Here is a 26,600-nt window from a genome sequence, read left to right on the forward strand (position 1 = left end):
GGAGTGAGCTGATCTGCCGTCGAAGCTTTGCCTGTGGACTGGAGCCGTACCCGCTGGAGCTAGTCTACTTTTTTCTTTCCGCTGCATTTCCGCTAGAATAAGTGTAATTTTCAGTTGTTTCGTTCTTATATAATCAACATTGTCTTTTTGTGTACCCTAGCTGGTCCTGGACAGGGATTTAATACACAATTAAGTTCAGAAATTCGTGTGAGGAATTTCTGGGCGTGACACTACCATTCCATCAATGTGCACTGACACCATCCTATGCATTGAGCCCATACAATACTCCAGCATATTTGTAGAGCCACCGGAGAACAAATCATTGAGCTTCTAGAATGCGCACGAAGTGACAAATCTATTGGAACCGACCTGATGAGACTCTCTGACGCGCTCCACATCAAGGAGCTCCACGAGCTTGTTCAGCCCACTGTGCAGGCTATTGCAGAACTACATTGCAGGCTGTTGCAGAACTTCATGAGGTGGTTGATGTCATAAAAGGTGGGGAAATATATCTTCATGAGCTTGAAGAAACCAACCTGCGTGTCAGGGAGGCTGTTGCAAGTGAGGATCTTGAGCAGGTAACCAAAGTCGTAGCCCGCATGGAAGGTGACCCAGTAGACAGAGTCGTTGAGCACAACGCCGGAGGACATAAGGAGCTCAGTGAAGCGGCGGGCATTGACCCCGCACTCGGCGTTGTGTCGGAAATCGAGGCCGCTGCGACGGAGGAGCTCGATGGAGTCGGAGGCGAAGATGTCACGGGCATCGTCGAACTCGCAGAAGTTAAACTGCCAGACACATCGGCGGCGGTCGTCACCAAGGGCAGGGAGCTCGCCGCGCGGGCCGGAGAAGGTGAGGCCGAGCTGGATGAGGTGGAGCATGTTGACGTTGGCCTTAAGGGTGGCGTAGTTGTAGTCAGTCAAGGAGTGGAAGGCGCCGACTGGGCGGCACACGATGCCCGGGAACTCCGTGTCCATCGCGACGAAGGGGAACTCGTCGACCACATCACGGATCAACGCGAACTCCTTCTCTAGGTTGTCCGCCTACACCTCCCGGATCTCCACCGGCTCCTCCTCCTCCTCCTCCTCCTCGCTCCCTCCTCCTCTGCCGCCGGGCCTCGGGATGATCGCCGCCATGGGATCCGACATTGGCACGCCAGAATCCCTCCCGCAATCGATCTGTCTCAGGATCTCGCCGCCGCCACGGCAGATTTGATTTGAGGATTTGGGTAAGACGAAGGGGAACGACAAGGGAGAGGAGAGGAGAGGAGAAGGCTTTAGATTTTTGAGAGGAATGGGGGATTCAAAAGGGAAGGTGGAGGTGGGTGGTGATCAGGGGCGCGCTCATGCGGCAACGCCTCTATCAGAAATCAACGGCCTCGATGCACCATCCACGCCAATGGACAGCCACGAATCATTCTCTCCCCTAATTCTCCATTTTTTAGATTACTAGCACGTCCAGCCGCATGCAGCTCGAGAAATGTGCGAGACAGCGAGGGACGTGGGTGATTGAACTGGTCCTGAACGGACGACTCTGATTTTTCACATGACATGGCAGTCCGAGGGGATGAATTGTGAATAGTGCTTCGAGACAGTGGAGGGGAGAAACTAAGTGGCTATTTGGATGCATGGACTTTTTTTAGTCCTTGTCACATCGGATGCTTGAACGTTAATTATGAGTTTTAAATAGAGACCGATAACAAAACTAATTGCATAATAAATGATATTTTATTAGACAATTTTTTAAGCCTAGTTAAGCCACAATTAGCAAATATTTACTGTAACACCACAATCATGGACTAATTAGGTTTAATAGATTCGTCTCGTGAAATAGTCCAGAGTATGAGGTGAGTTTTATTAATAATTTATAATTAGTGTCCAAATATTCAATATGACATGGACTTAAAAAAAGTTAAGAGGAAACAAACATACCCTAAGGATCTACTATGATCACTATCCAACGTGTATTCCACAGACCGCAAAAATAACAAGACAAGAAAAGAGAAACCAAAAGAAGAAGAAAAAGACCGATGGAGCTCTCCTTCCCTCCACCTCCCTGTATTTCTCCTCGTTCGTACCTAGCGAAAGAAGAAGACCTGACCGCCAGATCTGACACCTCAAGCTTCTCTTCTTCGCCTCGCCTCGCCTCGCTTCCCTTTACGGCCTCCCACCCCCTCCCAGATCCCGATCTCTCCGGCCTCCCCATGCCGCCTCCTCCTCGCCTCGCCTAAAGCTCCCGCCGCCCCACCATGGCCTCGCGGCCCCCGCTCCGCACCGCCTCCGCCGCCTCCTCCTCCTTCTCCACCGACTCGCCCACCTCCGCTCCCCCCGGCGGCGTCCCGCAGTCCATCACCGCGCTCCTCAACAACCCGCTCCCCTCCGCCTCCTCCTCCTCCTACTGGCTCACCTGGCCCCCTCCCACCCCGCTCCCCGACGCGCCTCCCCCGCCCTCCCACCCCTGCGAGGTCTCCCGCGCCGACTTCGCGCCCTACCTCGCCGCCGTCGCCGACCCCTTCGCGCGCTTCGCTGACATCCGGCTCCACGCCTCGGCCGAGCTCGCGGCCTCCGAGGACGGCGGCGCCCCCGCCAGCTCCGGCCTCGCTGCCTGCCTCCGCGAGGTGCCCGCCCTCTTCTTCAAGGAGGACTTCGCGCTCGAGGATGGGCCCACCTTCGAGGCCGCCTGCCCGCTCGGCGACGACGCGCTGCAGGAGCGGCTCGGCCAGCACCTGGACGTCGTCGAGGCGCACCTCGTGCGGGAGATCGCGCGGCGCTCCGAGTCCTTCTACGAGGCGCAGGGACGGCTGCGCGGGCTGGACGGGGAGATCGTTGCGGCGGTCGGGGGTATCCGGGAGCTCAGGGAGGTGGTCCGGGTGCTCACCGGCGACCTCGTGGGTGCCGCACGCCAGGTGCAGGAGCTCAATGCGACGCGGGGTAACCTTGTGGCGCTGCAGCAGAAGCTCACCGTCATCCTCTACGTCAGCCAGGCGCTCGCTGCTCTAAAGCTGGTGAGTGCCATTTCGAAACAAGATATGCGATGCATTGCATTTTCTATGATGATCGGCAATGTGTCTCCCTGAATTGGCTGGGAACTGACCATTGCTAAATGCTTAGTGATGCGATAATCTCTTATATGCTGAAGGCGGGTACTTGCTGTCTGTTCACTTCTCTGTTAGTCGGTTGTTTATTTGGTTAGTGCGATTATGTCAAACCATAAAACTGCATCACACACTGATTTATTAGTTTAATAATCTGATGCCATGCGTTGTGATTTCTTCTCATTATTTTGTTTCACCAATTTATTTGTATGCTGATAGATAGCACTCTGCGTGGAACACCAGAAGGTGCTGCTGTATGCATTTCATTGATTTTCTTGCAAAATCCCACTTAGATCTTCTTAACTTGACTGCACATATATGAAATGTCAGTGTAGCTTGACATGGGAATACATTGTATTCTTACTTGTACATGAGCAAAAATAGAGATAAAGGACATGATGGTTCTCTATATGAGAGGACTTGAGCCAGAGCACGTACCCAGAAGCCAATTACACTCTTTGCATATCACTAAAAACTGTTTTAGTATATACTGTCATGGTGAGGATGGCATTGTGTGATCTAAAGGATATAATGTTTGAACCAACCTTGCTGGGCTAAACATGTCAATCTTGGGCAACCAAAGTTACCCTGTTGTACAATACATTACTGCTGATGCAGAATTTCCCAAAAACAATGATATGCATATTTGTCAAGTATGGTTTTGTATCTAAAAATAAAAAAAAATGCACTAGATGAATTGACACAATCACCTTCAGGAGTTTGAATTGGAGGTCTTATAATTTTAAACTAACACTAGCCATGTGTACACCTAAAAGCTCAAAGAAACTAAGATAACAATGCGACAACACTGAAGTATTGAAAGGTAGTTTGGTTGTGCTTGAGTCTTGTAGAGCATGTAGGTCAAAAGAGAGGCTTGTGAGGGTGCCCGAGAGGTTTGTGAGGTTGAAATGAAATTGCGTGCCTTCTTGATTTCTTGGCATATCTATTCTTTGCTAATCCTTCTAATTTCCTCTCCCAATACCTACTCCACTTTCCCTGATCTCTCTGAAGCAGTGAAGCAGTGCCATAACAAAAACATTAAAGTACATGGTAGAAGGATACCTTTAACAGTTGAGATGCATAGGGGAGGGTTTGCTGGTTCAGAGCCAGGAGGCAGGAAGAGGGGAAACTCAAGGCCATAGTGTGCAAGGCTGAGGTGATGGGCAACATGCCAGGGTGGCCTGCAATAGGGGGATTGAGATCCTCTGATGTAAAGTTAGAGGGACCTGGTCACTGATATGTGGGCCGCAGCATCATTGGGCCCACATTGGGGTATGTCTGGTTTAATGTTGCGATGGGCAATGGCTTGCTCATGAGCTTCAATTACAGGGGTTTTGTGCCGGGCGATATTGGGGAAGTATCACTGAAGTATTGGAGCATTTATTGTTCTTTTAGTGCTGTAATTAACGATACTCCTACATCCATTTGTATGTACTGTATCAAATCTGTATCCAAATACCTGTTTGTCACTTACCAGAGGAGTATCATGACATGCTAGACTGAAATTGATTTCTTTTGTACTAAATCTTTGAATCATTACATTAAATCCATCTTATATTTTGAGCTTGTTTCCTTTGTCCTAGCATACTACCCATGCGTTGCAATGGGATTTTATTTAAAAAACATTATTAACATGTTATTAATATTTTTTTTGCATGTCTCATTTTTTAATTGCTACATATATTTGTTATTGACATGTAGGCCTATTGGTCCCATGATCTTTTTCTTCTCATAACAAGTAGAGTTAGTGGCGTGGTTGACATATGAGATCCGCAATCTTTTTTTCTTTTGGAAAACAAGGTATAGGTAAAAAACAGAGAGTTGGTGGTGGTGGTAGATTCATTGCCTCCAGCCACCACCACTAGGAATGTTTATAGGAGTATAGATATAGATTCAGTGCTTTGATCACTAATCTTGTTTTACATGTGCAGCTTGTGGCAGCTGCAGACTGTGCTGGTGCCCTTGACATCATCGATGACTTGCAAAACTTGCTAGTAAGTTCTTCATACTATAAGATGCCAATTTTCCTTTTGTATTCCTCCATGTTACCCTTTGTCAACCATTTTTCTTAACATTTTGAGGTCTAAAAGTAAAGGTGCTAGCAACTGCAAGTAAAATTAATTATCATTATTTTTTTTTGTCCATGTTGTCGAAACTGATAAATGACCTATTTTTTATATGTATCTGTTGGATTGGGGATGTGCAAAAGTCAACCCCATTAGTAATTATCTAATGTTTTGGTATAGAATAATTTCTTAGTGTAATACTCAACCAAGTATTGTTTGGGGGGCGGGGGTGCTTGCATGCATTTTGATAAATGGCAAGATGTTCAATTTGGCTTTTATCTTTATTTGGTTACTGGTAGTCTGTGTGTCTGTAATGACCATGATATATTTAATGGTATGGGATTACACTATCAAATTTGTTGATTGAAAGATGTTGTTGGCCTATAAATATACTTCTTTGCTCCATCTTATCTTCTTGCTTGCATCTGCAGAATATGTAACTTATGATAAATACTTTGTCAAACAGGATACTGATGAGCTTACTGGGCTTTATTGCTTTCGAAATATTCGTGATCAGTTGGGGACTTCACTAGATTCAGTCAACAGGTAATCTCCTAGAACTTGGGCATAAAATTCCAATAAGAATATAATATGACCACACTTTTTAATCATGAGTATTAGTACGTAATATCTGATATTGGGATAAGAGACTTTATGTTCACAGAAATAAACTATGAACCAGTGAATTGTGATAAATAACGTGACATGCTGTAGCAATTCAGGTAAGCTGATTGTAGTCAAGCGGTATGTTTGTTGTTAAACATAATTGTAATTTAAAAAGAAGCAAACAGTGTTTGTAGTCAAACGACATGTTTGCTGATGCTGAAAATGTGCATACATCTGGAGGGCGAATTTCAATGTTGTTATTAATCTTGGACTATCTCAGGATCTTGTTATTTTAAATTTCTTCATGTTCTGTCCATCAGTAACTTGCTGTTTGACTTAATATTCATTCTTGTAGCATTCTTTCAGCAGAATTTGTGCGGGCTGCTGTTCCTGATGGAAAAGCCATAAATGCATTAATTCAATCAAATGTGAAAAGGAAGGCTTCTGCCCCCCTTAATGGGACAGAGCATGAAGTATGCCCCAGTTCACATTTTAATCTATCTCTTAATTGGCTTATATTTACGTGATTGCAATGTAATGCAGATGCACTGCTATCTGTTTATTCCATTGAAATTTCTACTGATATGTTGTCTGTTCACTGTTAACCTATTTTAGGTTGTCACTTTTTTCAGTGCATTCTCACAGAAATTTAAACTTTTACCATGACAAAAGAAATACGAAATCTGAACATTCCTGTCGTATAGGGTATTTTTTTTTATATAGCATTGCATTCATGCTGAGCACTTTTTGGGCACTTCTTTTTGGTTGCTATGAACAATGGTTAATTAGCAAGGGAATATCAATTTTGGGACTTGCCATATCAAGACTAAATTGTCTGCTTTCAATGTTTTGTCTTGCTAACCTAAGTTAAATGCATGATAGGAAAGCAGCATTATGTGGTAGGAACTGATCTTGAACTAACTACCATTTCAACAGTAATTTTCTCACTGCTATTGCTATTGACATCCTGTGACTGATCTGGCCATTTCTAGACAAGTTTTGCTCTTTTCAAAATTTCTGGTGAACTGCTCTGTAGTGTACATACTCCCTCCATATGCAAATGTTAGACGTTGGTTAGTTCAAAATTGAACTAACCAACGTCTAACAAAAGAAAATGGGAGGGAGTAATTTAGATATTTTTTTAGCTTTTTGGTAAATGTTTGATGCGTTTATTATTTTGGAGAGATTGCACTAGTAAAATATTTATATTATTTCTTCAATTTGAAGTTACATTCTTACACTACTGTGGTGCTTTAGTGAGATGTCTTCGTCACCTTTCCTCTTACTTTTGACATGTTCATTGGTTTTATTCAGGTAAACATAGATGAGGAAGAAAGCTTCATTCTGAGAGATCGGCTTCTTCCCCTCATTATTTGCCTACTGAGAACGGTTAGTTCTATCATAGTGTCATTGATTCCACTAAATCAATCTGGTGATTCAAATGGATGGTAGGTTTGCAGTGTGCACAAATTGGTTGCCACAGAAAATTTTCTTTTTCAGTACACTGAATGCAAAGAATGAGAGGTTTTGGAGTGATAAATATTTCTGAAACACCTTAAAGGCTTCTGTCAGGTGTTTGTGTTAAGATGTTGTAACTAGCAGAAGGTTGTTTTATGGGGTTTATTACTTGTATCCACATGTCTAAGGTGCACTTTGAATTTTTTATTGGATACAGTATCAAGCTTCTTTATTCGAATTTCAAAAAGGTTGATCTCCTGTGGTTATATTCAATTAGTAGTAGGCATCTTGTTTCTTTGTTTCTGGATACAGAACCTACCTATTGAGGGTACATGATTCGGCAGTCCATATTTTTGCAGAAACCAAATGATATGGTTCATCTGTATATCTTGCAGGACAAACTTCCTGCTGTGCTAAGAATTTACCGTGATACACTCATTACTGTTATGAAAGCTTCAATTAAAGCCACAGTAGCTGAGCTGCTCCCAATTTTGGTTGCTAGACCAATGGATTCTGATTCAGTCAATGGAGACAGAGCTACCGATTCTGATGGTGTTGTGTTTTCTCCATTCACCATTATTTCTTTGCCATAATTTCTTCCACTAAATTGCTACATCCTTTGAACTTGATTTTTTTTCTTATTTGCAGCTGGAGGCCAGTCGTTAGCAAATAAGTTGCGCAGTCTGTCGTCTGAAGGGTTTGTTCAGCTTTTATCGGCTATATTTAGGATAGTTCAGGTAATTTGATTCTAAGAATTTCATTTAACCTGTTAAATAGATCATGCATGAAATTCATCTTAATGAGTATATACTTCTCAGGTGTTAAGTACTCAAGATGTTTAAGCCTTGCATTGATTTATCTTTTAGCTTTAATTATCCAGTTTTTGTGTGGATTAGCATGAGCTTAGTTGTTCTACGCAGTTATTTTGTGCGTTGAAGGGGCCATGAAATTGGCGCAAATCCCCTACTACGTGCTGTATGTGACTCTGTGTTTATGCTAATTCTATTAATTGGAGATTGGAGAACCAAACAAACACCAAAAATCTTCCAAAAATATTGTGGAGTAGCTATAGAAGATAGGTAACATCATGTAGCAGTCCAACTAATCCAAATTGAATTGGTGTCAAGTAAAAGTGTAAAACATGCTAGTCCTAGATGCTAAAGGAATACAAAGACCAAAAAGGACCTTAAGACTTAGGGGGAGAATGATGGAATAAGTCTTTGTGGTCTTGTGGTCATTTTTGGTCTTTGTATTCCTTTAGCATCTAGGACTAGCAGACCAAAAATGACCACAAGACTACAAAAACTTATTCCATCATTCTTCCTCTAAGCCTTGTCCGAGGAGATCACCAAGTAGTCGAGCAAGCCAGAGCGCCTGAGTTGAGGTGGTGGAGGCCGCTATGTACTCGGCCTCATAGCTGGACAGGGCCACCTCTTGCTGCTTGACCGACTGCTAGCTAACGAGGCACTCGCTGAGGAAAAAGAAAATCCCGCTCGTGCTCTTGCTGGTGTCGTTGTCGCCGGCGTGGTCGCTATCGCTGTACCCGACGAAGTGTGCCTCTCCAGGGCACCTCGGGTAGTAGAGACCGAGGTCAAGGGTCCCCGCAACGTAGATTTGTTCGGGTACAGCGACAGCGACACCTATTCACAGCCTGCTAGTGCTCCGTCATCGGTCGCTGCATGAACCAACTAACGTAGCTGACGGAGAATGCCAAGTCCGGCTGTGTGTTGGAGAGGTAGCGAAAGTTCCCCCACAAGACGCCGGTACTGAGTGGCATCCACCTTCGTCGTGCCATCGCGGCTCAGCTTCAACCTCCTCCATCGGAGTGAGAGCTAGGTTGCAGTTGGTGAGCCCAGAAGGCTAAACTAGGTGTTTATGTGTGGTTTTAGCTTTTAACCGAGGTGGGAAAACTATGTGACAATTAGATTTGTTCACTCGCTTGTTGTTGGATATGACTACCCTACCCCCTTGGAGTAATATTTTAGGCCTTGGGCATTTTGTGATAAGTGATAACTGTAATTAACTCTAGTAACAAAGTTGACAACAATGATGGGAGTTATTGGGATGGTATGGCTAGCTGGGTGGTGGCAATGACCTAGCTGGCATTTGCTATATGAAGTAGAGCTGAAGGTGATTGGGCACTTGTGATCATAGGCTTCTGTTCAGCTGAGCTCTCAGCCTCATGCTGCCTTTGGTCTCTACTTCTCAGTGACTCAGTGCCATGCTGCCCTTTCCCTCTTCCCTTTCCCCCTGTTGCCACCTAGCGGCTGAACCAACAATTCAGGTGGTGAAATATGGTGTCATGGTGGTTTGGAGGTGAGATCGATGATATTTGGGAGTGGTTGGCTACTTGGCTGTCCGCTGTTTGCTTGAGGATGTGAGGATAATAGTTTTGGAGATTGCTATGCTACACAAAAATATGTAATTAAATCAAAATAAGGGCTGTTAACTTTAACTATAATTTCTCATGCCTTTTCCCACCAGGAAACTATGCAGCATTGACATAGTATTTTTCAGCATGCTGCAAATATTTCTTGTCTACTTAAATCCTGTACGGTTTGTAAAAATTTGAAGCAAAAACTTTAGATGATCAATGTTCTTTTGTCAATTCAGGTACATCTAGTGCAAGCAGCTGAAGTTAAAAGAATAGTTGAGTGGTTCATGGGAAACCTTGAGGGGAGCTTAAGTTCTGATGGTTCAAATCCTGTACTGCAGCACAGTGTTTCTGATTTTTCCCAAGAGAGTGACTATGTTGTCACTTCACGGGTATCTAGTACTCTTACACGGAGTAATTCTAAGTTTCCGTTCTTTCAAGGAAAAACAAATGACATGTCCAATCCAAATTCAATAAAGAATGTCCGGTAAGTTAAGTTGTAATTAGTTGTTTTACCGTACATTCACATGTGCTATTAATATGATATACATCTGCATCAAAACTCTATTGGAAAAAAAAACTCTTTCCTTCTCATATTATAAGACTTTTTGGCTTTGTTTAGATTCATTCATGGATCAATGTATATGTGTTCAGAATTCCAGATTCATTAGCATCCATATGAATCAGTCAAGGCCAAAAGTCCTATAATGTGAAATAGATGGAGTATATGTGAACTTTATTTTTAGGTTTGGAATCATAATATTTTTAATAGTTACAAAATTCAAAATTCAAAGTAATATATAGAATCCATCCTAATATTTTGTTGTAAATTTCTGATTATTCTGAATTTTGAAATTGATAAGTACAAAATTGTACCTGACATGGACTCTTGTTTCATGCCCCTGTTTGTTTCCACTTAGGATTATTTTAATTTAGATTATTGAACTAGATTGCTATAAGATGTATTATTATAGTATCTGAAGTAGGTAATGGATGGCAAGGTGGGTAATTACTTTGAAGTACTCAAGGGTAGTGGGTATGTAGCCACCCAATAATCTGGAAAAAACACCCTTGGGGGAGCTTATCAGATTACAGTAATCTGGGCTCTAGATTATAATAATTTGTCACAATTATGAATGATCTCATCATTTGTTTCAGATTATTTCTATAATCCAGATTACAATAATCCTAAGCTGAAACAAACAAGGCCTTAATCTGAACTGTTGTAAGGCTGTGTTCTTTTCTGCTGATTATTCTTAGCTTTTTCCTCATTTTTGCGCCCATGCTTTCCTAACCGCTAAATGGGCATTATTTTTTTCAAAAAAGTTTGTATATAGAAGTTCATCATCTCACCATTCTAAAATAGATCTTCAACTTTGTAGTAGTTAATTCCATTGTTTAACACCATTAAATAGCTATCACAAACATCAAATAATCTTTCATCATTAATCTAAAAGAACATAGCCTATTTATATCCCACATATGGATGGCTACATTTTTTTACCCTTTTCTGATTAACGTGGGAAATTCCTCAGTTTTGCTTATATATGAATATATAAATATGTTTTTTATGCTATGCTGGCTGGTGACAATGTGTCATTTTGTCAAATTCTATGCTTTAATTCTTTGTGTATCTACATCATAACTATCTGACAGTACACTAAACAAGTGTTTTAATATTTGCCTTTGGTACAGAGCTGATGTCTTGAGAGAAAACACAGAAGCAGTTTTTGCTGCATGTGATGCTGCCCATGGACGATGGGCAAAGCTTCTAGGTGTTCGTGCTGCCCTTCACCCCAAATTAAGGCTTCAGGAGTTCTTGATCATCTATAATATAACAGAAGAATTTGTAGCTGCCTCTGAAAAGGTTATTTCTTTTCCAGTTTGAAATACAAGGCCAAACACCCATTATGCTCATCGTTGCGAACAAACAAGCAAGTTATGAGTTTTTCATGCTTTCCTATTCTTGTAGATTGGAGGCAGGTTGGGTTACAACATTCGTGGAATTGTACAACAACAATCAAAGCAATTTGTTGACTATCAGCATACTGTTCGGGTGAGTAATAAAATTTGTTGACTATCAACATTTTTTGAGTTCTACAACAGCAAACAACTTGCATAACTTCATTGATGATCAAAATTAAAAGACCATTCTTCAAATGTCTTTTTAAGACTAGAAGATTATTAAAGAAACTATGAACCATCATTTTACACGAACTTTAATAGTCAAATGTGCTATTTTGAAAGAACATGAAGCACTCAGCTTTCTCCTTGATCCTTCAGTTGTAGATATCCATCAAACTGAATACTGCAATGCCACACCTTTATTATGATGTTGGTTGGAGAATATTACTTGCAGAAAGTGTATTTCACCATCAAATACCTTGAGGGTAAAATTGTAGTGCAAGCAAAGATTATAAACAAGAACTCAACAATTGACATTATTAGGATTGTGGACTGATCTTTGACATGTTTGTAGTTCATGCACAACTTGTTGCTTTTTGTGCACTAAACTTCTAATATTGTTTTGAAGATGACAAAAATCAAGGCAGTTCTTGACCAAGAGACATGGGTTGCTGTTGATGTTCCAGAAGAGTTCCAAGCAATTGTTCTGTTACTATCATCCACTTATTCCTCTGCTAATGGCATGGAGATGCCTAGCACTGATGACAACTCAAAGCTCAGTGAACATCAGGCTATGCAAGAACCAGTAAATTCATCTGAAAATAATACTGATAATGGCAATGTAGTTCATGAGAACAAAGCTGAATCTACTTCTCAGACTGAAAACAGTGTTGTTGGGCATGTTAGATCAACACAGCAAACCATTGTGCATGGAGGTATTGGCTATCACATGGTAAACTGGTTAGTCATCTATATTCTATTTAATTTATTAGTTCAAATCAAGTTGCATTCTTTTCTTGTTCAGCTTACAATGTTGCAATGCTGAGCAATTTGACTCTTTTACTTCACAAAATTTTGATAGCTATGGTGGTAATCCATCCCTATATTGACTTGTGGTCAACCTTGTTTTATTTGTTTTGTTTATCTTTAAACTTGTCTCATTGTGTGGGATTCTTTCATTAAATTAAATCATGTTCACTCTTGCAGTGGTTTGATATTGTTGAAGATGTTATCAGAATACATTGACATCAGTAAGTGTTTGCCATCATTATCTTTTGAGGTGGTCCAACGTGTTGTTGAAATATTGAAGCTCTTCAACACTAGGACTTGCCAACTGGTTCTTGGTGCAGGTGCCATGCAGGTACTGTAACTGTTACATGCAATTCGAGTCATTGAGTTATTAACAGTATATAGTCTTTTTTAATATGTAAACACAACTCATGTTTTCATGGGTATGTACAACCACCTTCGTCCCAAAATATAAGGACAGAGGTAGTATGTGCTAAGGACAGTAAAAGCTATTATGGATCATATGCTCACTTTTCTTACCTAAATTAGGTTCCGCTAGCCCAATTTTCTGTTGAAGATTGCACAAAGCTACAAACAATGGCTATTTGGTTTTATTCAACTTTAACCAAGCTAACTGATTGTTATCAAAGCTTTTACATGGTGCCAACTGCTACTTGCTTGTTTTCTGGAGAGGCAATTCAACTCTCCTTGTGGGGGCAAGCTGTTAGGTTAGTGTGCTATCGAAAGCAAGATATTATGCTTCTATCAAATGCTAAACCTTGCTTGGAGAAGCCAGTATTGCCTTCTTTCGATCCATGCACACCATAAGGCTTGATTGGGGACAGAAGTGGCACAGTGGTATCATGGAGCTGGCTGTGCCTCAAGGCCAGGAGAGAGATGGGATCATGGGACTAATCAACTTCTGTTTGTTGTTCCTCGGTTAATTCCCTCGATTCCCGTGAGCATGCTTCCCAAACTGCTAAGTGGTGTGTTTTTTTTTTCAAAAAAAAAATTTATGTAGGAGTTGCTTAAAAAAAATCATATTACCATTTTTCAAGTTTGTAATAGCTAACACTTAATTATCACTAATGAGATACTTTGTTTTGGGTGATCATCATCTTCAAACTCACCCTTTATCTGCTTTCTTGGATAGTGTGAAGTGTTTATGCTCAATGAGCAATTTGTACCAATGTATTGCAAAAAAAAAAAAAACTCTGTTTTTTTTAGTTTGTGCCGTTAACTTTTGGATCTACATTTGAACGTTCGTCTTATTCAAAAATTTTGTGTAAATATGCAAAATTATAAGTCATGCTTAAAATTCCTTTAGTAATAAATCAAATCACAAAAAAATAAATAATAATTATATATATTTTTTGGATAAGACGAACGGTAAACATAGACTCAAAAGTTAATAGTGTCAAATTGAAAAAAAGTGGAGTAACTATTTCTGCAATTTGTTCTACCTATATGGAAATGCTATGTAAACAAATGGTTAATTATTCTATTTGAGCAATCATACTTCAATGAATGATTTGTTTAATGCTTCAGATGTTAATCAATCTCAATAGTTGATTTTGTGAATTTACTCAACTTGTTTTTAAGTACGGATTGGTGAGTTGTATTCTCCTTTGATTTGATTTACAGGTGTCTGGTTTGAAATCAATTACTTCTAAGCATTTAGCTTTGGCAAGTCAAATAATCAGCTTTATACATTCTTTAATTCCCGGTAAGCATGCTTTAATCTTCTATAATGCATGATGCTATGGTGCTAATTTAACTCCCTAGTTTTGAAGTGCTTCAAGTTGTAAAATATAATCTAATAGGGTTTTGAAGGTCAAACAGAGTGAGTGATCTGCAATCTTCTGTTTTTGCACAATACAAAAAATCTTACATACACACTAGCTGAAAAGTATGGTCAAGATGTGAAAATCTGATAATTTGAACAATACCATCGAGATTTAGAAGTGTTTTTGCCAGGATTATTGCTTTTTGAGAAGATAAGAAAACAACTTGATTAAAAATGAAACATGCAACCAATCAATTTCCAGCTTTCACCAAGTGCCTGTCTAATATCAATAAATGTAAACCAAAATGGTTAGTAGATCCTGTCATTCACATGTTTGGTTTCATGAATGAGACTTGATACAACCTCGGATAAGTTCAACATAACATATCTATAATCAAAATAGACATGTTAAAGTTCTGGATGAACCACTGCACTACAAATGAAAATTTACATCCAATGTTCCTGTCCTAGTTTTTGCTAGATGATTATTTATGCAACGAGCTTAATGCACAAAGAACCATGTTTACTCACTTGGGTCCTGTAGAATTAGTTGAATATAAGCGTTTTTTTTTTTTTTGCTTTTGCATGGTCCAAACTTTTTCATCATACTGCAGATATCCGTCGTGTACTTTTCTTGAAGATACCTGAGGCACGCAAACAATTGTTAATGTCTGAACTGGATAGAGTGACTCAGGTATGATCATTATTTGGACACTGATAACTCATGAATGTTACTATCTTTCACTTGTCTTTGCATGAATGCCATTTCTTACAAGTTTCTAGAAATAACAGGATTATAAGACTCATCGGGATGAAATTCACACCAAGTTAGTCCAGATAATGAGAGAGAGATTGCTAGCAAATCTGAGAAAATTATCCCAAATTGTGGAAAGTTGGAATGGACCTGAGGATAATGATCTGCAGCCAAGTCAATTTGCCAAGGCTGTTACGAAGGTACATTGTTTTAGTTTTTATCAATCTAAATCTCTTGTTACCACATGGTTGCATATAACTTTATGTGGTTGTTCAAAGATTGTTCCCATGATTTAAATAAGAGCTTAAGTTCACTTATTGCTATGTAAACAATAAAACATGCAGATTTTGGTCTTTTTCTTAGGCAATAACCAATAATAATAGTTTTAAGTTCACTTTGACTTATCTCTTTGAAAGTCAAGGGATATGTTTTTCCTGTTTTCAAGTGTTTGAAACTTGTTTATGCTATTTTTTATTTCATGCTAACTGTTGATGAAATTTTGCACAAAAACCTATTTCAGGAAGTTAGTTACTTGCATCGCATCCTTTCTCAAACATTGCTTGAGGCTGATGTGCAGGCGATATTCAGGTACTCATTATTTATTACAGCCCTGTGCGTGCACCATTTTATATTTCATGGATGTGACTTTTAGCTACAACCTTTTCATGTGTGTACTTGTTTTAGTTTCAATGATAGGTAAACAAACTCATTGAGGCCTTGCTTGGAAGCCTGATTTTGGGGCCAAAACTGGTGTAAAATACTGGCTCTTAACTTTTGTGAGCTGGGCTGTAAATGATTGCTTGGATGGGCTGGTTTTCATATTAGAATACATGCAAAAAAGCACATTACAACCGAAAATAGAAAAACTGCCCTGGAGTTCACACAAGAAATACAGCAGAGGTGGGCTTACGCAGCACTCCTTGCCTCTGCTGCTCTGCTCTCCTCCCCTCATCGCTAATCACCTTAAGCTCGTTGTCTACCGGGCACTCTGCCTCTCCTCTTCCCCATCTGCTCCTGTTGCCATAGCTGTTGGGCTCACCTCAAGCTTGATATCATACAATGTTTCTTCTCCCCCTCCCTCGCAGCCTCACATATCCATCTCATCTCCCCTCAGCCACCACCTTGCTTAGCTCACTGCTGGTGGCTTAGGCTTGCCTTGAGCTTAGGAGCCTCGATCTGAGCAGGAGATCTGACTATTGCAACATCTTCCTTAATCTACCTTAGCAATGTCATCAACTGCGTCACTCGTGACTGTGAGCAACATGTGGTGCCCAGTTGTGGTCAGCAGAATTTGGTTGGAATTTTGTTGCTGATTTTATGATATATTTTGATTTTTGGTCTGCAATTCTGTTTAGTATTCACTATCTATTCTTTTATGAATTGATTGATCCCTACACCTCCTGCTGGCTGCGTGATCCTTATTTCCACATGCTTGTTAATATCCATCACCCAAATGATTGGTATACTAGTGATTTTTATTTCACTGGTAATAATGGTCAAAATGAATTTATGCTTGTATTTCGATAAGGAATATATACGACTCCAAAGCAGGTCTGAGGCAGTAAAATAGACAATCATAAAATATCATAGATCTTCTCGATCATATGAAAGCAATATGTAAGACAGTACTGTTCTGCACCACACTGATATCCTGAACTGTCATGAGTTAGAAACTTAGAATCAGCATCTCTATTTTTGGCCTTTATGCTTTGCCTGGATAATTTTTCATCTGTTCATGTAATGATATGGTGTTATCTGCTGTTCCGTTGCAAGGTAATATTGAGTGCTGCTGATTTCTTTTGATCTCTTGTGCAATGCAGGCAAGTAGTTCAAATATTCCATTCACATATTACAGAAGCATTTTCAAAGTTAGAACTCAGTACACCTCAGGCAAAGAACAGGTACTCTTAAATTTGTTGAATTATCTCCCACAGCGAGTAGAGGGAAAAAGATTCCTTATAAGCTATCATTGTTCTGTTAGATCTATATTTAACTCTGTTATTCAACAATTGATGAAACACAGATTGTGCCGAGATATCCAACATATTCTTGTATGTATTCGGAAGTTGCCGGCTGAGAACTTCAGTGCAGAAACTATTCCGAATTATGGTCTTCTTGATGATTTCTTGGCTGAAATGTTTGGGACAAAAGTTGATGAATGATTGACCTGTACATTAGGAACTGACTTGTCTGCAAATGTTCAATGCTCATATGGTACCTGGGAAGTACTCCCAAGATATCACCTCATTGACGTGAAATCCTGTGCAGGTACAACTGGAATAGATCTCTTCTAACTTGTAACACTTGTTGCCTTCTATTTTCATAGAGAACTACATTTTCTGCTTGTTTTATATTGCCACTGCAGTTTTGAGTTTGAACTGTAGTTTTTGGCTTCTGCAGTGCTTTTGTCTTTGCAGCTTGACCTGTGGCATGAATTCCTTAAAATTCCTTTACTGTACATTCTTAGGCCTATAAGTAGCTAGTCTACTTGACTCGTGGATCATTTTTTTGGTGATACATCTGTCTGAATTTGTTCCTTTTCTGGGGCGAGATCAATCACTTCAGCGTTTTTGGTTTGCCACAGGCTAGGAAATTAGCCAAAATCATAGTTGTCAACATCTAAACATTTTTTTGGAGGGCATCTAACTATTTTATTCACATTGCATCCTCTTGATCTATTGTTGTGAGTGATTTGACCACTATGAACCTGTTTGGTCCTTTATGCTAGCTAGACTTTAGTAAAAAATGCTGGTATTGAACAATTTCCTATTTGCTTGCTACAGTTTTTGAAGACTAGCTAAATACCCGTGCTTTGCAACGGAGAAATATGAATTATACACATGCTAGTATTGTTTGGAACTTGTTTTTTAGAGATGAAAAAAATAGAACCAATATATAGGACTACTTTGAAACAATATAGTTGGTTGATGGCAGATTCACTGCCACCACCATTATCTTCTTTTAGAATAGTATAGATATGCAAGGTGGGCTGAAATATAAAATTAAATTTTATTTGCAAAAATGATACTGTGTGATGTTTCTAGTAATAACTTGTTAAAGATCCATGATTGTAGGATCTGGTTGTGGTTATCTGATCTGTAGCTGCCGACTATCTGGACGTAGTCATCTTGGTTATTTGTTTTGCGGAAGAAATGTCTGTTTGTTACCTCAATGTTGAGCATATTATCTGTTTTTATATAATACAATTAAAATGTAGGGAGATGAGTTCTTCAGTGGAATATAACAAATTGATGCAGTACTGTCATCCAGGCTTACATGAGGCATGAAGTCACAGCATTGTTTTAGTGGGAGTCTGGGTATAGAATTGATTATTTTACAACTAATTGTTAAAATATTTATTTTACAGCTAATCCTGTACTCAAGAAGTTTTGCAACCTGGGGTAGAGTTGCGTCTAACATGAAACACTGATAACGAATTAATCATGCAGGCATAGCTCCACGGGATGAGTACACAACGGAGTACTATGTCAATATTCCCGGTAGTGCCCTGTGAAAATCACAGCATTGTTTTTGCCCTTTCCTGAGCTTAAATTGTTGCCCAATACTTTAACCATGCCAGGCTGCTTCCATTTATTTATTTGTTACAATAGCAATTGATCCCTTTCTGGGAACCTGATATTTGTTAGAAGTTCGTATAGAGGGAACTGAGTTTTGGCATCACGGTCACTGCAAGCTTCTTGCTGTTTTTCGTCTGCTGTATTTTGTTCCTGTAAGGTGTTGTAATTAATCTGATGAATATGAAAAGCTTCCAGCGCTATGCATGGATATATATAATGGGAAATTTAGGATTACTACATGTACTTTTTTCGGTATTTATCTTTATGCATGTATTTGATTAATTGATGATATTAATTTCATTCCAGAGCTAAAAAAGTTGATTAGATTCCTATGGGAAAAAAAATCCTATATGGTCCTTTGTCCGGTTGTCCCAAAGGGACGTCTTTTTCAAATTTATGTAAAACTCCTTAGGAATTTTGGAGGATTATACCATGAGGTCCAATCCTTTAGAAAAGTTCATTTGTCATTTTTTTTCTGCACTTATCTAAACAATTATCTCTATAATTTTCTTGTGTTTCTCATATCCATAGAATTTTGGGTTGATAGGGTTATTCAATTAAACATTTTTTACATTTGTGTATTTTGAGAATCCCGTGTTCTAAAGTCACTGTGAGCCCTTCTTCACAAACACCTGGGGCCACCCTGTCAGGGATGGGTGGGGCTGCTGCATCGTTTTTTCAATATAATGAAAAACTCATTTTCTTTTGGTCGGAGTTCCTCCCGTTTTCCGTCCATGAGGATCCGTTGGAGGCGAGTTCCTCGTAATGAGAAACTACAGATGCAAATAGAACGATACATCATACACGGTCCACATGGATGATGAGTACTGTTTTTTGCATTAGTTGAACCTTTTTGAGAATAAATTATGAAAATGAACTGGTTTAAAAACTATTTTTAAAATGGATCATTTGCTCCGGGCCAGTCTGAGGTTCTTCATCTTTGTGCCAAAGGGATATGGCTTTCGCACTTAGTCAAGGTCTACTGTGGACCTTGACTTAGAGATGAAAGGCCTTCGTGCCTTTAGGGGTGACACTAAGCAAACTGGTTTATTTTTTAAATAAGTTTTGAAACCAATCTATTTTCATAATTATTTCTAAAAAAGGGTCAAATAGTGTATGAATTTGGTGATGGGTACTAAGAAAAACAAGAACGACGTTTTCATGTCACCTCTGCATTAGAGCTGGATATATGTTCCTGTCCACATTGACGTGTAATATGTTCAAAACATCACGGGATCTGCCTTGCCTAAATATATTCACTTCTTTGGAAAAGAAATAGTCTTGGCAATACAATATGTTAGATTATCCAGCAAATAAGACAGGCTTGCAGGCGGTGCAAGGCAAATTATACGGATGTTACCAGGATTGCTATTCAGTAGAATCTGGATTTACTCTTCGTAGTGCAGTCAGCTACACTATAAGAGCGCTAGTATGCCGCTACCTGCTACAAGGGACCCGTTCACAGATTGATCCTTTCCTTTATGCACTCTAGCAAGTTTGAAGTTGTTGCAATGCTGCTTCTGGATTTTTCTCTTAGGCGCAAGAAGAGGCTGCCTACCTTGGTTGAAGGTAGGAGCGAAACCTGCAGTGTGGTGGGTTTGAATAGAAAGAATTATGCGATGGGTCCTATCACTATTTCTTTGCAATGTGTTATGGTGGTGTGCTGGTGCATGGTAACGTGTCGTGGGGTTGTGTTTGTGAAACAATGGTGCATCTCTAATCAAAATAAAACTATTTAAATAGTCATTTTTGTGGTTATAGGCGACTTACCAAATTGACCGTGATTAGTTATCGTTAATAATGCTCTCTCTGGAACTGGTTTAATTTAGAGATTGGGCTAGGCTTAAAAATGTTTCATGTAGGGATTGACTCTTCTTAACCACATCTATTACATGCTTTCCATTTGCAGCTTTGCGCTGAGGCAAAAGACATGGAAGTATGATGTATGTTGCTGCCTCTCTTCTCCGATTAATTCTATGATTATATCCGCCTTTTTTTTTGTGACGTGGTGGTAGTAGATCTAGAGCTTATGAAATGTTAGTATTTAGTAAGATCTAGAGTAAACGTCAAAATAATTAAGCCTAGCAGGTTTCACATCAAATTAAATACAAAATTGTCTCAGAGATAAAAATATGCCTCTGTACGGGCGTCCAATAGAGCCAAAATACTATATGCCAATAGGACACGGCTAAGCAGTGCGTGCTAGCAGGTAGTCTTAACTAGCCACACAGACGCCCTTGCCAAAAATGGCAGTTGGCACTGCGCACTTCCCCTCAACATGCGTACTGTTGTGTTCAAAAACAATTTAAATGCTTCAAATACAATTTTCTCTTAAACTACTAATCTGATCGACGATCCGATTACACTATTGAGTTCGTAACAATTAAATCTTTATAACAAGATCTCACATGATTATATTTTAATGAAAAAATATAAATTACTTTTATAATATATCCAAGCTACTCTTAGATTTCATTAAGTTACATTTTAAACATATAAAAGTAAATTTAATTCAATATAAAAGTAATTTATATATATTATAGAAGTAACTTAAGAAAGTAACTTGTCTGACATTAAAAATAAATCCGTTTTGGGATAACTATGATATGTTGATTAAATCTAATTTTTAGATAGACTTATGTTCTTACCTGCGTAATAGATTTTTTAAATACCGTAACAAGTTACTTTACTTTTATTGTAAGTTACTTCTTAAACTTAATACAACATAAAAGTAATTTACATATATTATAGAAGTTATATCCCATATCATTAAATTTGCATCCCCACAATATTAAAGTTACATCCGAATAACATTGAAGTTATATATATTGTAGAAGTTGCATCCCCACAATATTAAAGTTACATTCGAATAACACTGAAGTTATATCCCTAATATTGATGTTTCATCCCCGCAATATTGAGGCTATATCACAACAACACTAAAAATTACATCACCATAGCACTGAAGTGACATCCAGACAACACTAAAAAGTTACATCCAAGTAATATTAAAGTTATATCCTCAAAGCATTAAAGTTACATCCAAAAATAACATTGAAGTCATGACCTAACTTAATGAAATCTAAAAGTAATTTAGGTATATTATAAAATTAATTTGTATTTTTTCATAAAAACATAGTCACGTGAGATCTTGTGGTAGAACCTCTACATATCTGTTCAAGTTCTAAACTTGATACGTGCACTCGCTTTTCTAGTTAATTATTGTTGCAGTGGTAGGCGCATATGATGACTTCGTTAATATCTTGGGAGGTGCTCATGAGGGTAAGTTGTCATGGATGCATTCATTGGATGAGTGTGCACACGTTAGTGGCCCCTATATTTATACTGTGTTTCACAAAAGAAAACCTTGAAGGGGTTTGTAGCTATTTAAAGTGGTGGAAGTAAAACCAAAGGGTCCCTAAGGTTGTGATCTAGTAGGTTGGGGTACACAGTTCTCATGCTTGGCTTTCATACGAAGTTACAAGCCCAAAGACCCATTATATGGGACAACTGATCTTGTTTTTGCACTTGCAGCTTACTCATGGGATAAATGAAGCTTGTATGCAAACTAGGCTGCCTTTTAATGTCATTGCAATATCAGATTGCCGAATTGGATTCTAGAACATAGTGTACAGTGTACTTGGTGCCTATCTCCTCATGCGTCACAAGTGACGTGTCAAATATCCTTATGCAGCACTACACTTTGTGATATATGAGATTTTTTTATTTCTTAAAGCTTTTAAATAAATAATTTTATTAGCAAACCTCGAGGGTAAATACTTTCACTATATGAACCTTTTGGCCACGCCGCCTTGCCTAGCCTAGCAAGATTACACTGCCGCACAAAGTAGTTGGCGCAATAGGGTTCGTCTTGCCACACTAGTGATGGTGGCATGGTAGTCTTGCCATGCCAAGTGAGGTGGCGTGGCAACTCTTTTTGTCACGTTAGGACATATGGGTGGCCAAAAATGATTAGATGGTGAAAATATTTTCCTTCGAGGTTTACCAATAAAAATTTATTGAAATGTTTAAAAAATAAAAAAGTTTTGATATATGATGTGACAATGGTTGCATCAATTAGCCAACTTACTTGACCTACTGATGGATTTTGATGCATTTGGGTACATTTGGGCTTATGGTATTGGAGAAGCACGTTTGGCCCCAACGTCTAGATGTATGCCAAACAATAGCCATTGAATGTAAGGTGAAACGGTGGGTAGCATGCTCATAGGAATCTAATTGTGAAACATTATCGTATAGAAATATGCGCCAATTCCAATGATTGACTTGAATTAAACAGATCAGTCCCCTAAACATAACTAATTTCATTGCAATTACATATGGGCTATGAGAGAAAACTCTCATTGGGCCCACTGGATTAATGATTTGGTTGAACTGAAATCATCATAACGAAATAATGAAATTAGTAAATAACCAGCCCAAACCAAAGCCCTTGATACTACTATCCTTAGCACTATACTAACTATTTTAACTCTTGTTTTATAACCTAGACCGCCGCTCATTTGTTTCCATCTATTATTTTACTCTATCTAGGTGCTACCATGCCGCCGCCACCGCTCCCCTTACTTGTTCCGACTTGTCTTAAGTATGTCATCTTCTCGATATCTATGCTCTATCTAGGTGTTACCATGCTATTGCCGCCCCCTGCTGGTCCCTAATGGTTTCAGGTATGTCATCTCCCCGATATCGACTGCTCAACTAGACATTGATCTTGTGGATAGCCGGCACATTTTTTTGCATCAACCGTTTATTCTACCATTGATATTGATGGCCTTCTATAGGTACTTTTTTTTATATCAGTCTATGGATATATGTTACTGCCATCATCAAATTCTCCATCTCTCTGTTATTAGCTTTAGTATGAGATGAATATATTGTCATCAAGCTTGGAGTGATGAACTGGCACCTCGATTTGTGGTATGTGCAAAAAAATGTCTCTTTTTGTTAAATATATTGTCTATCTGCCTTTTTTTAGTTTTCCATTGCACGGTCGAGTAAACATATTACATAGTTTAGTTTTTTTTTAATAAAGACATGATGAATACGGTCACTCGGAAAAGTACCTACGTTAAATTTTCAGAAACGTCCCCTAGCTTAGCTATTAGAAAGATTCATTCAACATAATGTCTCAATACTTAATTTGTTTTATGTAGCAGCTAGTTTCACCTTTCAGGAAAAGTAGGAAGTTCAATTCTTTTTCCTGAATACATATCTATTTGTATTTTTTTAGTTCAACTTTTAGTTTAACCACTGTATCAAACAGAAAGCCATACTATTAACATTGAATAAATTTGACCAGAGGGAGCAGTATCTTTCAGAATTTTAGCGTATTATACATGCCGATATGAACATTTCTGATATGCACATCACTTATATTTGATCCATGCTGGGCCAGATAGCAATCTGGAACATATACCTATTGGATGTTGCCAACAGAAAGGCACATATGGGATTTGGACTATGCCATTATTTTCCCCATTAATGTAAATATATTTTGCCAACTTTCTATGCATACATGATACATTCCCATTTTTCTCAAATACAGAGCCCACAGTTAAAATGCAAAACCGCGCATGGTTTCACATGCAAAAAAAGAAACCTTTTATTCCGGAATCAGCATGCACGATCCTATTGTTGAAAGTAACAATCTGGCTGATTCTCCTAGACTTGCATTATTAGCAGTTTTTCATGTCGCAAAGCTGTATATCTGCAAAGAAGATCAAAACCTGGTTGGGCATTAACGTGTAGAATAATGATACAGTGTTGGCCATCAGGGTTCAGATTCAGCATTTTGCCAATTTTGATCTTTGTTTGGACTATAAATAACCCTGTTAAACAGGAGTTCTCCATTGCAGCCAAAACTATTCCAAGTAAACGGTGCCTGTTCTTATCATCTTCTGTCTCCCCTATTCTCCTCTGCCCTACACTGTATAGGTTTTGGCCGGGTGATTCCTTGCTCTTTTCTCTTTGTTTCTCTTATCATACACATATTAATTTGCTGTCGTAGAGGGTAAGAATCGTCTTGAAAATATTTGATGTACAGGAACTAAGTAATTTATTCTGGAAATTTGTAGGTTGCTCTCATGGAGTCCCAAGCCCAAGAATATAACCTGAGGGCATTGCTCGTTGTGGATATCAAAGTGAACCAGATGATCCTGTCGGCGATGCTGCGCAAATTTCAAGTTGAAACTACTGTCGTTCACAATGGAAAGGAAGCTGTTCAACTTTTTCTTGAAGGAGAAACATTTGACATTGTTTTGTCTGACAATCTCATGCCCATGATGACTGGTCCTGAGGTATTATTAAAAACTTACTTGCAGTTTTATCTCCTTTGATTGGTTCAGTCGACAAATAATTATCAAGTAGTACTTATACTCGTTAACAATTCTAATTACTTCACAAATTTATTTTCTTTGTTTTAGATAATAGTTTTAATCACTGCTCGTCACTTGTCAGGCAATATCCAAGATCCGTGCCATGGGAACTACTGATGTGACGATTGTTGGAGTCTCAGTTGACACCAACAGCATGGAAGCGTTCAAGGCTGCAGGTGCTAATGTGTGTGTCCCCAAGCCCATGACGCTTGAAATTCTTGAGGGTATCCTTCAGGAAGTCATGAGCAAGAAGAACGTGGCCAGCGCATATAGCTAGATTTGTGAAATCAGATGGAAACAATAGCAAAAACGACTACCTATCGTCATTTAGAGTCATGGTTATCTTAAGAATTTAATTAGGTTCATGGTTTTATTAATGCATTGTTTGGTGTGAGTTGTAATCCTTTTGAGTATGTGGTTGTTGTGTTAAACATTTTGGTTCATGTTAATTAGATTGATGCATGTTTTGATGGGAGTACTTGTAATCGTTTCGGAGCAAGTTCATCTATCTAGATTTTTTTACTGTTGATGTTCGGTTTATGGTATCAATATTCCCATTAGGCCTGTGTGAACGTTATTCTTTTATTTCTTTTGCGTATGTTTAATGCTGACATATCAGGTGTATTAATTGAATGCCCTTTTGAGATGCATGGAATCTGCATTTCATTCCTATATGGTTAAGAATTGATTGGATTGACCAATACTATATAGGATATTTTTAGTATTATAGTACTGGAAGACCGAATGTTTTGAATTCATGGCAATATCGAATAGACTCAACTAGGAGCGACGGCCAGCGGCAATGTTCATGTGGCAGGTTGGCGTCGACGGTGTCTTTCTGGTGGCTTGGGATAGATGGGACAAGGCTCCCCTGTTGACGCTTCAAGAAGAGGGATAGGATGATTCAGAGTTTCGGCTGCTTAATCTCTCTAGTCTAGTCTTTTTTTGGTTGCTGTCTGTGCTTGGGCTCCTGCTCTCAGCTGCTGCTTTCTATCTTGCTAGCCTGGAACTCAAGGAAGTGTGGAGGGGTGTTCTTTTGTGTTCTGTTTAGCCGTCCGACGATCTCTGTAATGCCCGGGATCCCCCGGTGAAACTCTGTTTTCTGTTTTGCAGTTTGCTTTATAAAAAGCTGGGCTCAAAAAGCCTTTTATCAAAAAAAAAACACTCTTACAAGTGAGTGGTAACAAATTTACCACTCTTCTCTCACAAGTATATGAGAGGGATTAAACTCTCTTTCTAAAGAGTAGAAAAAAATTAAAATCCCCAAACCTTGTCACCCTTGGTTAAGGACTTTCGTATATTTTACTTTATCTAATACTTAGGCTTGCGAATCCGATTGATGGAAGTATCTGTTAAATACTATATGAAATACACATGGATGGGTTAAAATCGGAAAAGAAAAATTTATGATTAATATACTTGAGGATATAGTTGACTTTGGCAATGATGCAAGGGGATTCCCCGATTCACGTAGCATGGATCGTCAAGGACCGAACATGTTGATATCTTTTCAAGAACCCCATGCACTTTCATATGCCCGAATGGGATAGATTAACTCAGAATCACAAGAGGTTGTAAG

At 39.1% G+C, this 26,600-nt stretch overlaps 2 protein-coding genes and 1 pseudogene across 2 annotated transcripts; 2 read left to right on the top strand and 1 right to left on the bottom strand.

The window, feature by feature from the left end:
• Window positions 1-241: 241 nt before the first annotated feature.
• On the bottom strand, window positions 242-2,202 carry LOC102702366 (annotated as a pseudogene).
• LOC102710780 (vacuolar protein sorting-associated protein 54, chloroplastic) lies at window positions 2,093-18,928 on the top strand. The gene is made up of 19 exons (XM_040523116.1): window positions 2,093-3,001; window positions 5,023-5,085; window positions 5,624-5,703; window positions 6,119-6,236; window positions 7,078-7,152; window positions 7,617-7,773; window positions 7,870-7,958; window positions 9,835-10,082; window positions 11,291-11,462; window positions 11,568-11,651; window positions 12,129-12,460; window positions 12,707-12,860; window positions 14,153-14,234; window positions 14,909-14,988; window positions 15,087-15,248; window positions 15,569-15,636; window positions 16,869-16,949; window positions 17,072-17,316; window positions 18,498-18,928. The coding sequence occupies exons 1-18, from the start codon at window positions 2,246-2,248 to the stop codon at window positions 17,208-17,210; spliced, it is 2,940 nt and encodes a 979-aa protein (XP_040379050.1). The 5' UTR covers window positions 2,093-2,245; the 3' UTR covers window positions 17,211-17,316; window positions 18,498-18,928.
• Window positions 18,929-24,512: 5,584 nt separating this feature from the next.
• On the top strand, window positions 24,513-25,507 carry LOC102711062 (two-component response regulator ORR42-like). Its single transcript, XM_015836472.1, has 3 exons — window positions 24,513-24,592; window positions 24,722-24,943; window positions 25,104-25,507. Exons 2-3 carry the CDS (start codon window positions 24,731-24,733, stop codon window positions 25,296-25,298), a joined length of 408 nt encoding a protein of 135 aa, XP_015691958.1. The 5' UTR covers window positions 24,513-24,592; window positions 24,722-24,730; the 3' UTR covers window positions 25,299-25,507.
• The last annotated feature ends 1,093 nt before the right edge of the window (window positions 25,508-26,600 follow it).

Source organism: Oryza brachyantha, chromosome 4 (assembly GCF_000231095.2).
Source record: "Oryza brachyantha chromosome 4, ObraRS2, whole genome shotgun sequence".
Classification (NCBI taxonomy): domain Eukaryota; kingdom Viridiplantae; phylum Streptophyta; class Magnoliopsida; order Poales; family Poaceae; genus Oryza; species Oryza brachyantha.